Source organism: Electrophorus electricus, chromosome 24 (assembly GCF_041902795.1).
Source record: "Electrophorus electricus isolate QZ-2024a chromosome 24, ASM4190279v1, whole genome shotgun sequence".
Taxonomy (NCBI): domain Eukaryota; kingdom Metazoa; phylum Chordata; class Actinopteri; order Gymnotiformes; family Gymnotidae; genus Electrophorus; species Electrophorus electricus.
In genome coordinates, this window is record NC_137520.1 from 11,090,212 (window position 1) to 11,105,525 (window position 15,314).

General features: G+C 54.4%; 1 protein-coding gene across 6 annotated transcripts in view; it reads left to right on the plus strand.

Moving 5' to 3' along the window:
• samd11 (sterile alpha motif domain containing 11) overlaps positions 1 to 15,314 on the plus strand; it is a 47,802-nt gene that overhangs the window by 30,461 nt on the left and 2,027 nt on the right. For 3 of the 6 annotated variants that reach the window (XM_035522606.2, XM_035522604.2, XM_081706857.1), the window contains exons 6-12: positions 2,447 to 2,602; positions 6,732 to 6,876; positions 11,941 to 12,056; positions 12,435 to 12,513; positions 12,753 to 13,474; positions 14,489 to 14,610; positions 15,074 to 15,184. In XM_035522606.2, coding sequence (XP_035378499.1) covers positions 2,447 to 2,602; positions 6,732 to 6,876; positions 11,941 to 12,056; positions 12,435 to 12,513; positions 12,753 to 13,474; positions 14,489 to 14,610; positions 15,074 to 15,184 — 1,451 coding nt within the window. The remainder of the gene's footprint in view (positions 1 to 2,446; positions 2,603 to 6,731; positions 6,877 to 11,940; positions 12,057 to 12,434; positions 12,514 to 12,752; positions 13,475 to 14,488; positions 14,611 to 15,073; positions 15,185 to 15,314) is intronic. The other 3 variants (XM_035522607.2, XM_081706855.1, XM_081706856.1) reach the window with 3 other exon arrangements.

The window sequence follows — 15,314 nt, forward strand, 5'->3', positions numbered from 1 at the left end:
TTGCGCATAGTGCGCTAGACTTGTCACTCCCACGTCTCTGTGCCTTATTTAGGTATAGATTTCCAATGGCTTTTCCACCTCCTGCTTCTCGTTTTTTCCGTGTCTCCTGTCTCTCCCTGGTGAGTTGCGGTGGGATCCAGGGGAGAGTTGGCTCTTCGCGCCGTTTCTCTCTCTCTCTCTCTCTGTCCCTCCCTCGCTCTCCGTCGTTCTCGATCTCTCTGGGGCGTCACAAATCACATGCATGTGCGCCCATGCCGACAGCCAGGACGGCACAAGCAGGGAGGTGGGAGGTAGCAGATACCCCCAGCAGTCCTGTGCCAGATTTACCGCCTGCCCCCCAGATTAGGTCAGCTGCTCAAGCTGAGAGCACAGAGCAGGCTGTGTGTGTTTGTGTTTGCGTGTGTGCGCGCATGCGTGTGTGTGTGCGCGCGGACAGGTAGAAGGTCTGTCTCAGTACTCCACGTGCAAGATTTCCTCTATTTGATTGCCGAAGTACTGTTTCAGTTTGCATTTAATCTGCATATAAGAAAGTCCTACTCCCAGAGAAGGACGTTCTATTATATATGCAACTCTGTGAGTCAGGGGGAAGCATAGTAGCAGTTTTACACTGCTTGTTTTGATGGGTGCACACTTGCAGCAGTGCACATGCACTACTAAAACCATTGACCACTTGTACCGGTTCCTGGCTGGCACTGTGCAGACAAGTTGACATGTTGCATCACTATTAAATGACACACTCCACTGCAATAGCTTGCACTGTCCCCCTACAGAGGAACGGCTGCGCTGTTTGAACGCGGCCCTTAAAGTGCAATGACAGTATTTAACGCAGCACGTCCGCGCCCAGGAATTAGGATGCTGCCAGATCTGTTTTTAGATGTTGTCGTCACCGCTCACAGTCCTGTTTATGGGCCTTACCTGTGGGCTCCTGACGGGGGGGGGGCACGTATCGCGACCGTCACACTGCGCTGAATTACAGCGGACTGGCCCTGGCCGCTGGCCACGGATTAGGGAGGATTCGGGACGCCGCTGATCTAACGTCTCATGTCTGTGTTCTGCTACCCCACCCAAACAGCTGAGTTGGGTGTGTGTGTGTGTGTGTGTGTGTGTGTGTGTGTCTGAAGGACCCACTACTTGTCCTTGTCTAAGACACCACCTTAAGGTGGTGCCTTAGACAAGGACAACCTTAAGGTGGTGCCTTAGACAAGGACAACTAGTGGGTCCTTCAGACATGCGCACACACACACACACACACACACACACACACACACACACACACACACCTGGCAGGACAGAAGTCTTTGGCATGGAGCAATATGTTTAATGAATAAAGCAGAGAGGAGTGCAGGGTGAGCGGAGGGGAGGACGCAATGATACAGACTTTAAAGTGAAGGTCCAGACTCCGTCATCCAGTGGCCGCATAATCTCACACACACAAACACACACACACACACACACACACACAAGCACAAAGAAAGCTCTGAGTATGTTTCACACACTTTGTGGTACTGACAAAATACACACATCCGTAAAAGACATGGTTTAAAAAATGCATATAGTACAGAAGAACACACACACACACCCACCCACACACACACACACACACACAAACTTAAACCACTTACTGTTAATATTCATGCACCCTGGAGCCTGGATCTTCACTTTAAAATCTGTACTGCACCCAGAGTTACTCAAAAATTTTAAAAAGTTGAATATAGACTCTACTAGTTTAGTAGCACAGGCAAAATGCTCCCTCTCTTCCTTTCTTTCTCTATCTGTCTGTCTCTGGTTTTTTTGCACGCGTACACACACACACACACACACACACACACACCTGAAGGGCCTTGGGATGCTGCGGTACCCTCCCGCTCCCTACCTCAGCCTGAGGCCAGACTCAGATTTCAGTGAGGAGCGTAAATATATCCCCCCTCCTTTCTCCCTCTCTTCCACCCCCACCCCCCAGTTCAGTCTTGGGTTACTCCCTCCCCTGCGCACCTGCCCTGGACAGCCACCACACCCAGTAATTCACTCATTCACTTTCTTTCCCCTCGCCCTGTGCGTGGCACACACAACGATTGTGTCCGTCTCTCTGCCCCTGATCACCTCGTGCTGTCCAGAAGTCGCTCTCAGTGTGAGGACTCCACCACGTTTCGGGACGATATGGGCTCCTTATGGCCCTATAATGTGCGAATGCTGATTCTTTTTTATTCCATGAATGGAGCATGCATGTGGCAAAAATGTTTTGCCCGGTAATGGGGCCTCCTAATATAAAACCAAGAAGAAATTCCAGGATTGTTGACGTGTGGGGAAGCCTCCATCCAGAGGGAAGGCCCCTGTAAAGCTTCTTGTCTGGCCGCTCCATGTACACTCCCAGCTGCGAGTGCGGTCGCGTTCCGAGAGAAGAACTACGCTCCATTTCCTAACCTTCTGTCCCCACGCTGTTCCACAGAGAATTCACAAACCCCTGCTCTGGAGCCAGCTGGTCACATGACCCCCGAGGAGCACTACAGGCGGATGATGTCAGCGCTCAATGACCACACCTCCTACGACGAGCAGCAGCAGCGCCTCTACCAGCTGGCGACCAACATGGGCATCCCAGGCCATGGTGAGTGTGAGTGAGTGTGAGTGAGTGTGAGTGAGTGTGAGTGAGTGTGAGTGTGTGTGAGTGTGTGTGTGTGCATGTGTGTGCATGTGTGTGCGTAACTGTGCGTGTAACTGTGCGTTCTGTAATTAGGTCCTTGACCCCACAACCAATGTGCAGTACTTCAACACTATATAAACCACACTAGTTCAGCTGGACTCAGGCCCCGGTGGCCCTTGCTGTGGCCAGCACAGGGCTGTGCTGGAGACTGCTGACAGTTCTATTTCCAGGCCTGAGCCCACCCAATGTCACAATGTCAGAGTGAGTGATCTGTGACTCCACAGCACACAGGAGTAAATAGCGCTGGCGTCAGGCCCGCAGCTTTGCTGGATATTGATTTGTTCTCTTTGATTGGCTGCGAGCCAACCTTCTAAATTACCAATACCATGGAAACGACAAGTGTGTTTTTTTTTTCTCATGCCCTCTTGCTGTACAGTCGTGAGGTTGAACTGCAGTTGGAAGATATTAAACAAAAGCATAAACAAAAACTTTGCTGCCATGCTTTGACCTATTTTATTTGTGGGTACCATCTTAATTATGCCTTTAAACTTGCAGGGTATACGTCATTAACCTTGCCGCCTTAAGAATGTGTCTTTAATTGGCACGGGGCTTTAGGACTGCAGTAGCGCGCATTTAATCAGACGTGTGTCCGTGCAGGTTCTAAAAGTGTATTACTTTAATTTTCATTTGATCAGTAATGATTTTTAATTGCCAGCTGCAAATTCAAGGGCTGCGCGCTATAAATGTTTTAATTGGCCTCCTCCCGCATCTGTAAGGAATTACGGGGCCTGCATGTGTGTGTGTGTGTGTGTGTCTGTGTGTGTGTGTCTGTGTGTGTGTGTCTGTGTGTGGGGAGGGGGGCTTTATAGCAGCCGTGCACAGCTCATTCTGCTGCTCACAGAAGTTTCCTGGTTGGTGCTGGTGTACGGTGGCGCATTGCAGACACGTTCGCACTGTTGATTTCCTTCCCACTTGTGTTAAGTCTCCCTTTCCTTTCTCCCCACCCACAGCCCCCTCGGCTTCTCTCTCTCTCTCCCTCTCTCTCTCCGCCCCTCCCTCTCTCTCTCTTTCTCTCCCTCTCCCTCTCTCTCCCTCTTCCGAGTCTGACACGCTCGTGCTCTCTCTATCCTCCCTTCCCGCATTGTGATGATGCCACAAAAGCAAGGATGGGAGAGGGAAAAACTCCACGAGGGCGGACAGATTTGGGGAAGGAGGACCGGGCTGGCCGCTCGCGGGGCTGCAGCGATTTGCGGCACCGCCGTCGGTTCCTCCCTTGGCAATTTGGCCGGTGAAGTTAGGTGTACGGTTTCGTAAGCCTTGCCATTCGAAACAGGTTCACAGGGGTGAGGAGTGCCCTCCCCCCCACCCTCTGAAGAATGCGAGCGTGACGGCACGCCCGTGCATGCTGAGCTCATAAGCCCACGATAAGGCCATGCCAGTCGGCCACTGCCAACGCCTCTGTCTGCCAGCTCTGATGGGAGAGATGTTTCCTCCTCGTCTTCTAACCCCAGCCCTCGTACTGGACAGACATCCTGGGAAACTTTTTTCGCTCTTTTTCTGCTCCCTTTCCATTTCTTTTTCCTGAAGTACGGATTTTATTTTGCCGCTCATATTACTCCCCACGTATGTTTTCTACGCATTCCACCAGCAGAAAATCCGTGGTCGTTCACCCTAGCTGTGAGCGGATCAAATTTCCTTTGGAGATTTTCGCTTTTTTTGCCACACAAATTTAATCTGTCTGCGTGTCCCAGAAATCCCTCCCCGCTCCGGTTCTGCGTCTCACGCTGCGTCTCGTGCTGTTTCTCAGGATGGGTCTCGCGCCGTCCACAAGCACGCTTAATAGATGAGCTTGTTTGTTTTCTGGTCTGCACCACAACTCCTGCACCCATGGTGGCTTTTGTGTTGCGGAAAGAGTTTCTCTTTTTTTGGCGGGGGAACCTCTCTCTCTCTCTCTCTCTCTCTCTCTCCCTCTCTCTCTCTGATCACTGTCCTTTTCTCTCTCTCTCTCTCTCTCTCTCTCTCTCTCCCTCCTTTTCAACTCTCCTCAGAAACATCCTACTCCGTCCTCAGGCAGTTTTTTTCTGTTTTTTTTTTTTAACCTTTTTTTTTTTTTTTTACTGCTTTTCTTGCCCTATTCTCTCTACCTCATCTGATGTGTGTGTGTGTGTGTGTGTGTGTGTGTGTGTGTGTGTGTGTGAGTGTACATAAGTGTATGCGTGCAAGCAAGGCTAGGCTCTCTACTGTAGGCGAGGTGAATAGCCTGCTAAGGGCCCCTTGACACTGGCGAGGATTGGAGCGGGCCCCCGTGGGCCCCTGGATCTGTCTCCCCAGCCTCTCCCCACACCGGTCTGCTTTTGCATTCTCTCTTTCGTTCCTGCCCACCTCGCTCCCGAGTCCCTGCAGAGGGTCCCTTTCATCTGTTTGAAGAGGAGGCCCCGAAACGAAAGGCTGGGAAGCAGCTCGGACGTGTGTGTGTGCGCGTGTGCATAAGTGAGTGAGGTTCGCGTGGGCAGGGGGGGTCGGACGGCGGGGGGGGGGCGTCAGCCGCCGCGGCCGCGAGGTCACCAGGAGGCCTCCGTCGTCTCCCCGCGCTCTCCCTTGATGTACGGAGCAGGGAGGCAGGAAGCCCTCAGCGCCGGCGCGGCCGGCCCCACGTCTCCCCTCTTCCACACAAAGGAGGAAGGCGGGACAAAGGAAGAGCTTACTGCGCGTGACGCGGTTTGTTTTCCGGCACGCTGCCGCTGGACCTCAGATATTTTGTTTGCCGCGGGGAGGGGGGCGTTGGTTGTCGGTTTGTGGCAGTTAGGCTCCAGAGCCTGAATAGGAAAGGTAAGCGTCTATCCCCTCGCCTGGCCCCTGCGGCCCAGACTGCTGGAGGCTTTGGCACGGATGCGGCAGACGCTGTCGGGATGGCTGCTCTGCTCCGGACGGCCGCCCCAGGTGAGCAGGCGCTGCCGGGCTCTCTCCTGCACATGAAAGAGAATAATGTAAATGTGTGCATCACACAGGACAGGCCCTGCCAAGGGAGTGCAGGGGGGGGGGGTCAGAGCCGCTTTGAATTTCATAGATCTCACCCCCCACCCCCCAGTTCGCACTGATTTATAAAACCGCACCACAGAACTAGGCACACGGTAGCCATCTCGAACGTCCTTCCGCAACAGCAGTAACCTCGAGAGTTAATGAAGGAAAAAGCTGTGGCCAAACGCCAGCAAGTTTTCTCAAGTTTGCTGTTGGAATATCTTTCTATCTCTGACTTTCTCCCTATCTCTCCCACTTTGCTTTTTTTCTCTTCCTCTCACTTGCTCTTTCGCTCTTTCCTTCTCTCTCTCTCTCTCTCTCTCTCTCTCTCCCTCTCTCTTTGGCTGTTAGAGGGCTTGTCTACCGTTGGTCTGGTCCCCCACGGGGAAGTGCAATAAACAGATCAATACAGCGGGCCTGTGCGCATTAATATCTGTCGCGCCGCCCCCGACCCGATCGCTCAGCCCCACACGCCGGCCTCGGAAATGGCCGCCAGCTCCCACGGGAACTGTCTAATTAAAAAAGGGCCGGAGGAGAGGGGAGGAGAGGGGAGGGGGAGTGCGGGGGAGGGGGGGGGGCTACACAGGATGGATTTTCTATTTAACACCCTTTCATTAGATTGTGTGCTTCCTGTTGTGACCCTGTTAGTTTGGTAATGATGGGATATGGGCTTGGCCAGCCAGCTTTAGGAGAGGACAGAAACAGAACTGCAGCTCGAAAGGGTGACCCAAGAGGTAACAAAGCTAGATTGTGTGTGTGTGTGTATGTGTGTGTGTGATTGTGCATTGTTGCTGTCATTTCATTCCGGTTAACTCTGCCTCTCTATGTCTAGAGGGAAGCTATATGCATCCAGCAATAGGCTACTTTTTATAGTGTGCACTCGGAATGAAGCACCAGTCATGAACTGGGCTACTTGACGTGCACACGTTAGACGAACGGCGCTGCACCTGAATGCTTGTGAATTTTCCGCCCTGGAGCGCCCACTGTGGCGCTAATCAAACATGGCACCCTCGGGAGTGTGGTGAGCTGTGGCATTAGCGCGTGCTTTACCCTGTGTGTGTGTGTGTGTCCTCAGAGCTGCTGCGCGTGCGTCAGGAAGCCATGGCTGCTGGGAGGAACCCAGGAGCCTTGGAAGCCCATCTCCCAGGAGCAGGGAGCTCCTCCAGCCAGCGACGCAAACAGGGCCTGCCCCAGCACAGGGATGCCCAGTTCACGGAGAGGTACAGCTACACACTCTCTCTCTCTGTCTCTCTCTCTCTCACACACACACACACACACACACGCAGATGTGCACTTCCAGGCCTCAGCGTTGTCCCAAGGCATCAGCCAGAATGCTAACCAGAAACGTACTTACTTTTAGCCAGTTTCACACACACTCACATATCTGTTAATACAATAATGGCCGGGTGTGCGACTAAAGAGAATGACACATAGCCACCACATATGGATTCTGTGCCCATTGAACATTGCATGAACATCATACATGGCCAAAGCAGTTCTGAATGATGTCGGTGGGGTCAGCTGACAGACGTAGGAGTTTTCTATCTATTTCTCAGAGCTGCTCCAGGATCTGGCAAGCACCAAACACACTCCAACCACACATATGGATGTGCTTTCACAGCTCTAGATTGTGGGATTGAGTAGATTTGAACATTGTGTGTGTATGCGTGCGTGCGTGCGTTCTCGCACGTGTGTGTGTGTGTGTGTGTGTGTGTGTGTGTGTGTGTGTGTGTGTGTAAATTGCCCCTCTGTAGAAGGAAAACCTCCCAGGCACACTTTAAGACCACAGAAAAGGGGGAAAAAAAGCCCCATGCTTTAAAATAACATGAATATTTTACATTAATAATGAGGCCAACATCCGGCTCTGATGAATACTGCATGGCCGTTTTGAGTGGGTGACCACGTGCTGAAAAAGGAGGAGGGTGGAGAAGACAAAATCTGAACGGCACTGAAGTGGGGGGGAGAGAGAGAGAGAGAAGTGGATCTGAACAGTCGAAATAAAGGAAAAACTCATTAATGGGCTCTGATCGCCGACGGGCATTACGGCTTTGCGTCCCTGTTCGATTTGATCACGTCAGGAGGCATTTATGGGGCTGTGGGCTTAGCTGATCATCCGGGCACTCTGTGCCTCTCCGGCCCCCCTCCCAGCACTGCCCTGGCGCTGCTGGCGCTTCCCTCCACCCCCAAACAAAGCCCTGGCGGCGGGAGTGGGCGGGTAATTGCTTGTCGATTATTTATGTGGCGCGGGAAGCCGGAGGATCGATAATGGGCTGGCGAGGCGAGGCGAGGCGGGAGGGAGGGAGGGAGGGCGAGAGCGGGCCGGGGGGAGGGGAGGGTGGCGTTAGCGTGGGCGTTGCGTTCTGCTCCGCGCCGGGCCCTGCGCTGAGCCCTGTTGGGAGCCCAGCGTGCAGCGCGGGCCAGCGAGCTACCCTTGCTCTGCTCAGCCACTGTAATTAGTCACACAGGACCACTGATGTTAACTAGGCCTGCGTGCTTCCCTGGTCGGAGGGCGAGAGGAAGGGGAAGGCCGTGTGCTTTTTTTTTTTTTTTTTTTTTTTTTTCTTTTTCAACCTCCCACCCTCTTATTCCTCTGTCTTTAACCCTTTCTTTGGCCGTAATCCGGTGCGGTATGAAGGCTGTAGACTCTGTGGCCCCTGGCAGCCCTTTTCCGGCTTTCCTGGAGGTTAGGGTCAGCCGCATGCTTTTGTCATTGACTACGAGTGACATTGTAAAAGGACGGGACCGCCCGGCCCGGCCCCCCGTAAAGCATCGACTCGGGAGCCAGCCAGGCTGAAAGGGTGAGCCCAAAGCCATTCCTCAAGCTCACCTTTCCATCGACTCTTCATAATTGATTATCTGACGCCCATTAGTGGCTATTGTTAAAAACAAATCATTACTGCGATCAATAGCTCTCCAGTCCCGGCCCAGCCATTTGTCTGATCGCATTTAGGGAATCTGCAAGGCAAATCCTAATGTGTTTGGCATGTGGGGCGGCAGCAGGAACAGACAGTGGTCTGGGGGTGGGGGGGAGAGGGAGAGGGAGAGCGAGCGAGAGCCTCATGCATTTTAATGAGCTTCCTGTGCAAATGTGTTCCTGCGGAGGCAAGGCGAGGCGCAGCGAGGCAGGCGGGGCGCGGCTAATCCCTTGCGCTCCCCTCATTAAGGGCCGTCCTGTCAGCTCTGCTCCACTCCTCTCTCATCTCGCTCCGGCCTGGCCAGTTTAGCACGCGCACACACACACACACACACACACACACACACACACACACACACACAAACACACACACACACACGCACGCGCACGCGCTCGCCTCGCTGCCGCTGCTCTCAGGCAGGGAGCGATGGCGCCGCCACTCTGACAGGTCGTCACACATGAGGGAACAGCCTGAGGTTTAGCGAGAGAGAGAGAGAGAGAGAGAGAGAGAATGAGAGAGAGAATGAGAGAGAGAATGAGAGAGAGAATGAGAGAGAGAATGAGAGAGAGAATGAGAGAGAGAATGAGTGAGAGAGTGAATGAGTGAGAGAGTGAATGAGTGAGAGAGTGAGAGAGTGAATGAGTGAGAGAGTGAGAGAGAGAATGAGTGAGAGAGAGAATGAGTGAGAGAGAGAGTGAGAGAGAGAATGAGTGAGAGAGAGAGAATGAGTGAGAGAGAGAGAATGAGTGAGAGAGAGAGAATGAGTGAGAGAGAGAGAATGAGAGCGAGAGAGAGAATGAGAGCGAGAGAATGAGTGAAAGAGAGAGAGAGAGAGAGAGAGAGAGAGAGAGAGAGAGAGAGAGAGAGAGAGAATGAAATAATGAGGAAACTGGACATAGTGTGAGGAGGGTGCTTGGATATGCTGCTCCAAAACTTGCCCCACTAAAATATCCTGAGTTACTTTTTAGGACAGATACAGAACTACTGAGTAGTTCATTAGTAGTTTCAACTGTGCTGAGAGATGGCGACTGCACCTAAATGAGGGAATCTAAGTGCACTCACAGTTCACGCGAACATTCGGAGAAACGGTACCCATACCAAACAGAAAAACAAGCCCAGGCTCTGGAAGTGTGTGCGGGAATAACGTCTCGGCAACAACACCTCCCCTGGCAGCCCGGCCTTCCACGAGCAGCCGGCCTCCGGCCCCAACCCCCCACCCCACCGTGGCGGCGGCGGCGGCGGCTATGGTCCGGGGCGGCGCGGTTAAAGCTGCCTCCTCCCCAAATTGCTTCCTATAAAAGGAGAGGCACGTCTGCCGGGCACGTCTCCTCGTGATTACGGCTAATTACGATCGAGCGGACGCCTCGCGGCCCCAGTCATGCAGCTTTAATTGACCGTTATTCATCCGCGGGACGTGCGGGGCGGGCGCCGAGCCTGCCAGCCCCGGCCAGCGCCGCCCGGGCTAATTGTGCGGCCTGAGGGATTAGACCAGGTGATTACACACTTCACAGTGTAATTACATAAGCGCGGCTGGGCCGCCCGCCTGGCTCCGGGCCCCAAGGTCACGCGCTGCCTTCCCTGAGATTAATTGGATCTGCCACCGGAGCGCAAGGCACCGGCGGAAAGCGCTTATACGATTAGCATTAACATTTCAGCAGCGGCCCCGATCGATCAATAATTTTTTTTTCCGCCCTCTTTCTCTTTTCTCGCTGGCTGGCTCTTCTCCCCTCCCCCTCTCCCTGCTTCTCTCGCCTTCCTTCCCGTTCCCCTGGTTTGCTCCGTCTGCAGTAGTTGCTGTTGTTTTCCGGGGATAATAACATGCAAGGGGCTATTTAGCTGGGGGGTGATGGGAGCCCACGTCGAGCAGGGTCCGTTTTTCCTTTCTTCCTCCTTTCCTCAGCTCGTTCCGCTTCCTCCCGTCGCCGCCGTTCCGAGGCTGCCGTGTTTGTTTTCCGCTGTGCTGCCTTTGCTCCCTCCCCCTGGAGCAAGAGACACTCACTTCCTACAACAAAGCCGCGGTGCTGCTCTCTCGCCTCTTCACGGTCTGTGCGTGCGCGCTCGTGTAGACTTCACACGGCATATATGTTTGTGCGAGGGTCTCTGTGCGCGCGTGCAGTCTTCCTGCACCGTGCGTACATTTCTGTGTTATATGTACAGTGTGCATATGTTGGGGGGGGGGGGGGGGGGGGGGACAGAGTGCTGGCGAAGGGGGCGGAGGGGCAGTAAATTGCCCTGCGGGGCCCCCACGCTGCACCGCTGCCCAATTTCAGCCCCATGTCACACCAGAGCTCGTCCCTTCAGCCTGATACAGCAGCTGAGAGTACGTCTTCACGTTTTATCGCCTCGCTAAAGGCGCGCTCTCTCTCTCTCCTTCTCCCTCTCTCACCCCCCCCCCCCCAAACTCCTTCCCCCCTTGCCACCGCCGCTCGATAAAGGTGTGTGCGGTATTGAATAAGAGCAGCCTGTATTCTCTGCCCTTACAAAAGGAGAAAAACATAATTGAGAGCCTTTTTGAAAAACGTGGAGGCTTCGCCACACACCACCTTTCATTGGCTGAATGCAGCGGTTAGAGGCGGCGGGAGGATGTGTGTGTGTGTGTGTGTGTGTGTGCGCGCACATGTGAGGCTAGAAGAGGAAGGTCTGTGTTAATTAGGAGGTGCTCCAGCCTGTAGCCCAGGCGAGGCAGAGGGGCCGCCCCGGCTGTCAGACTATGACATGCTCTTATTGTGTATTCAGCCCTCATTACCAGAGTGGCAGGGCCGCCGTGCGAGCGAGGGAGCGAGGGAGGGAGGGCGCGGGGGAGGGAGGGGGGGGAGGAGGAGGAGGAGGAGGAGGGAGGCCCAGGGTACAAACAGTGCCGCTGGCCACAGCGTGACAGGACTGATGAGCGGCTACTGTTGCACTGGAGGGAGCGATAAAAATAGCCGACGAGGGGGCATACAGGGAAATTAGCATAATACTGAAGCACTGTACAGATACAGGCACCAGGGCTCCCATCGCACGGCTAGGACGAGGTGCGTTTTTTTTTTTTTTTTTTTTGTTTTTTTTTTTTTTGGTGTGATGTACTTGGTCTGTAAAAAATGGTAATCTCCGAGATTCTGAACAATGCCCCTTAAGTGCGATAAACCCGAACCAACTCAAGTCTCTCCGTCCGCTGGCCGTCGACGTCTCGCCCCTCGCGCTCGCCCGGGTGTCGTCTTAGGAGTTCAAAAGAGTTCGACGGAGAGTGACTCTTTCCTGTCATCCTCTAATCCTTTCGGAGCCAAATTTAGTGAAGCTTTAGTGGAAGAAGGGCAGGCTTGGCTGTGGAGAACCCACACGGATTTGGGCGTCAACTGTTTGTTTGTTTGTGTCTGTGCGCTTCCACAGAGAGATGTCCCACCCTCCTCCGCTGCTGTCCCCGCAGAACGCGCCCCACATCGCGCTGGGACCACACCTGAGGCCACCCTTCCTGGGCATGCCGTCGGCCCTCTGCCAAACGCCAGGTGAGCCCCCCCCCCAAACACCCCGTCTCCATAGCTACTCGCTGAAAGCCCATGCACCCGGGGGTTTAGTTAAGGTTGGAACCCACAGAAACGACACTTATGCTGCCCCTCGCAAGTAATCTCCCGACATGGTAGATTTGCCTTAATTATAAAGAACACAGTGTGATGTACAAACGTCAGGCACAGTGACTGGGGCATGGGGTTGCTGAGGTGGAAAACAGTACAGGCAATTTGACATCATAGGGTTAGTAAGCAAAAATATAAACATCAAATATTGATAAATGTATTTTATATCATGGAAAATTAGAATTTTTTTTTTTTGCCATACTGGCCAAACTAGGTGTAGGAAATGATATTTTTTATTGTCGTCCTCTGTAGCGTATGGGTTCCTGCCACCCGCCCAGGCGGAGATGTTTGCACGTCAGCAAGAGATTCTTCGCAAACAGAACCTCGCCAGGTACCTGCACACGCCGGGCCTGTGGGCATCGCTCGGCGCTCTGCACCTGACAGCGTCCACAAAGCGCTCTCCATTACCCACGTGTGCCATTAGTGCCGCATTCCCCGTGTCTGCGAGCGGAGATTAAGATCTCGCGCGCCGACCAGCTTGTGTCTCCACATGTTTTTGCTATAATTAGGACTTCGGGGGGGGGGGAGAGATTCGTACACGGCCGAGACCGACTGCCGTTTGTGCCGCAGGTTGGAGATGTCCGCCGAGCTTCTGCGGCAGAAGGAGCTGGAGAGCCTGCAGAGGCAGCGGCTGCTAGCCGAGCCGCTGGGCCTGCACGCAGGCCTCCCAGCCGAGCACCCGGCCCTGCGCAGCCTGCAGGACATTCCCGAGGGTCACCCGCTGCGCGATGAGATCACCCGCCGCAACGCCATGCTGGTGCTGAGGCACAACAGCGCGCCTCTTCTCTCGCTCAATCACCAGGCGGCGGCCGCCGCCGCCGCCGTGGCCGGCACCTCCTTCAGAGAAGCCATCGGGCGCAAGAGCCACAGGAAGGGCGGGGCGCCACAGGCGGAGCACCAGGGCAGCGAGGCGCGCGGGGAGGGAAGGCAGCGCGAGACCGACGGGCACGACGAAGACATGAAGGACTCGGATAGCGACGGCGAGGCGGGAGAGGAGCGGCCGGAGGGGACGGCCAAGGCAGACGGGCAGGGGCCGGACTCGGAGGCGTGCCAGAGCAAGGACGCGGCCAATCCTGGAGAGGGGCTGAAAGAGCTCGGGGAAGGGTCGGGCAGGCTCGGCGTTCCCTGCGGCTCTGCCGGGCCAGACTCGCCCAGCCATCATCTCTTCACACCAGGACTGGGCAAGAGCGAGGTCAAGTATCTACCACCTGCTGCGCTGCCCCCCTTCCCTGCGCTGGCAGGACAAACTCTGCCCTTTGGCTTCCCCTATGCCAGCCCCTACTTCCACACCGGTGAGTCTGAATAATAACTCCAGGAAAAGCCAGAATATTTTATGTCTAAATGTCTAATTCCATATTGCAGAAAATATTGTCTAGACAATATTTCATTCTTGGAAAAAGAGGTGACAATTTCAAGGTTCTAGTCGGAAGTAATAAGAATCAGAAATCAGAGATCACAGATTAGTTCCCAGGCCTCAGCCGCCACTTCTCTGCCTATGTAGCCCTGTGACTCTCACACACACACACACACACACACACACACACACACACACACGCACACGCACGGTGCCGATGTCTGTGAGATTGTGCCGGCTCTGGTTTTTATGACCTGTAAAGAGATCCAGAACTCAAACAGGAGCCCTCCTCGCTGAAAGAAACAGGGAGAGAGGGAGTAACTCCTACTGTGTGACTCCTAATGAAAAAATACCCATCCAAACCTTCCCAAGTGTCTCTGGGGAATCCTGAATATCTGACAAAATGCACACACATGCACAGTACTCATAGACAGACAGACACACACACACACGCACACACACACATACGCAACTGAAAAAGAGGTACGCACACTCTCCATACAGTACAGCCAAACACCAAGAGGTTAGTACACCAAGCAGACTCAGACATACTTAGATATATTCAACTGAATCAAATACACGCAGTCAAATAGTATTATTCAGTCAGATTAATACATTTCAAATTGTAAAATAATGAATTAATCAGATTTCTTATATATATATATATATATATGAATTGACTTAAGACCATCCACTAGGCGCTATGGCTATTCCTGGAGGGGGTGTTTTTCTTCACCTCCCCCAGCACAGTCTCAGCCATCTGCAAAGCATTACCTGTGCATCCAGCCTACAGTGCAGGGACCTGCCCCGGGCAGGGGCCGTGCATCCTAACCCTCCCAAACTCTGGAACAGGCGGGGTCATTAACAGACCCGTGGGGGGGGGGGGCTGCTCCCCGAGGCTCCCGTCTCTAACGATCTCTGCTTCCCCCTCGGCTCGTTGGGGGCCTGCCAGGCGCCATGGGAGGTCTGTTCACGGACGGCGAGGAGGCGGCAGCCGAGGACGTGGGCAAGTGGAGCGTGGAGGAGGTGTGCAGCTTCATCAGCAGCCTGGCCGGCTGTGGAGAGTACGCCCAGGTGAGGACAAGAGCAGGAGCAGAGCGCCACACGCCTCCCCTCGCTTGGCCCCGCCCCCCCCCTTCGACAGGGGAGGGGCCACGCGAGAGCCGGAGAGCGCAGGGAGGCGTTTGGGAAGGGGCGGAGGGTGGGGAGGGGTTTAGAGAGACCCGCGCCGCCAATCAAATTCGTAGGGCGGCTGGCGTTAGCATCAGCGGCTAGCGTTAGCGGCAGCGGCTAGCGCGCTTGGAGGTCGAGCCACGGGCCGCTCCGCACTGCTCTTATCTTTGTCTCGCTCCCAGCCGTGCCCCACCGTCGAACTTGTCATGAACCCCCCCCCCAAACACCCCCATTGCATGCCTAACGCATCACCCATCCACTGCTTCCACCCGAACCCGCCGCGTGGCCACGGCGCTGCTCACGTGTACGCCGGACGTGGGCGTGGCCGTGTGACGTGTGACTCAAGTGACGTCTCTTGTCTCAGGTATTTCGAGAGCAGGCTATCGACGGCGAGACGCTGCCCCTGCTGACCGAGGAGCACCTGCTCAACAACATGGGGCTGAAACTGGGCCCTGCCCTCAAGATCCGCTCTCAGGTAGCCCAGCAGCTTCCGCGGGGCTCGAGGAGACGCTCGGCTGCCGTTTTACTCTCGAACCGTAATAAACGGAACCAAAACAATTTCCTCCACACGTTTACAAGCATTTCCCAACAGTAAATTGCAGTGT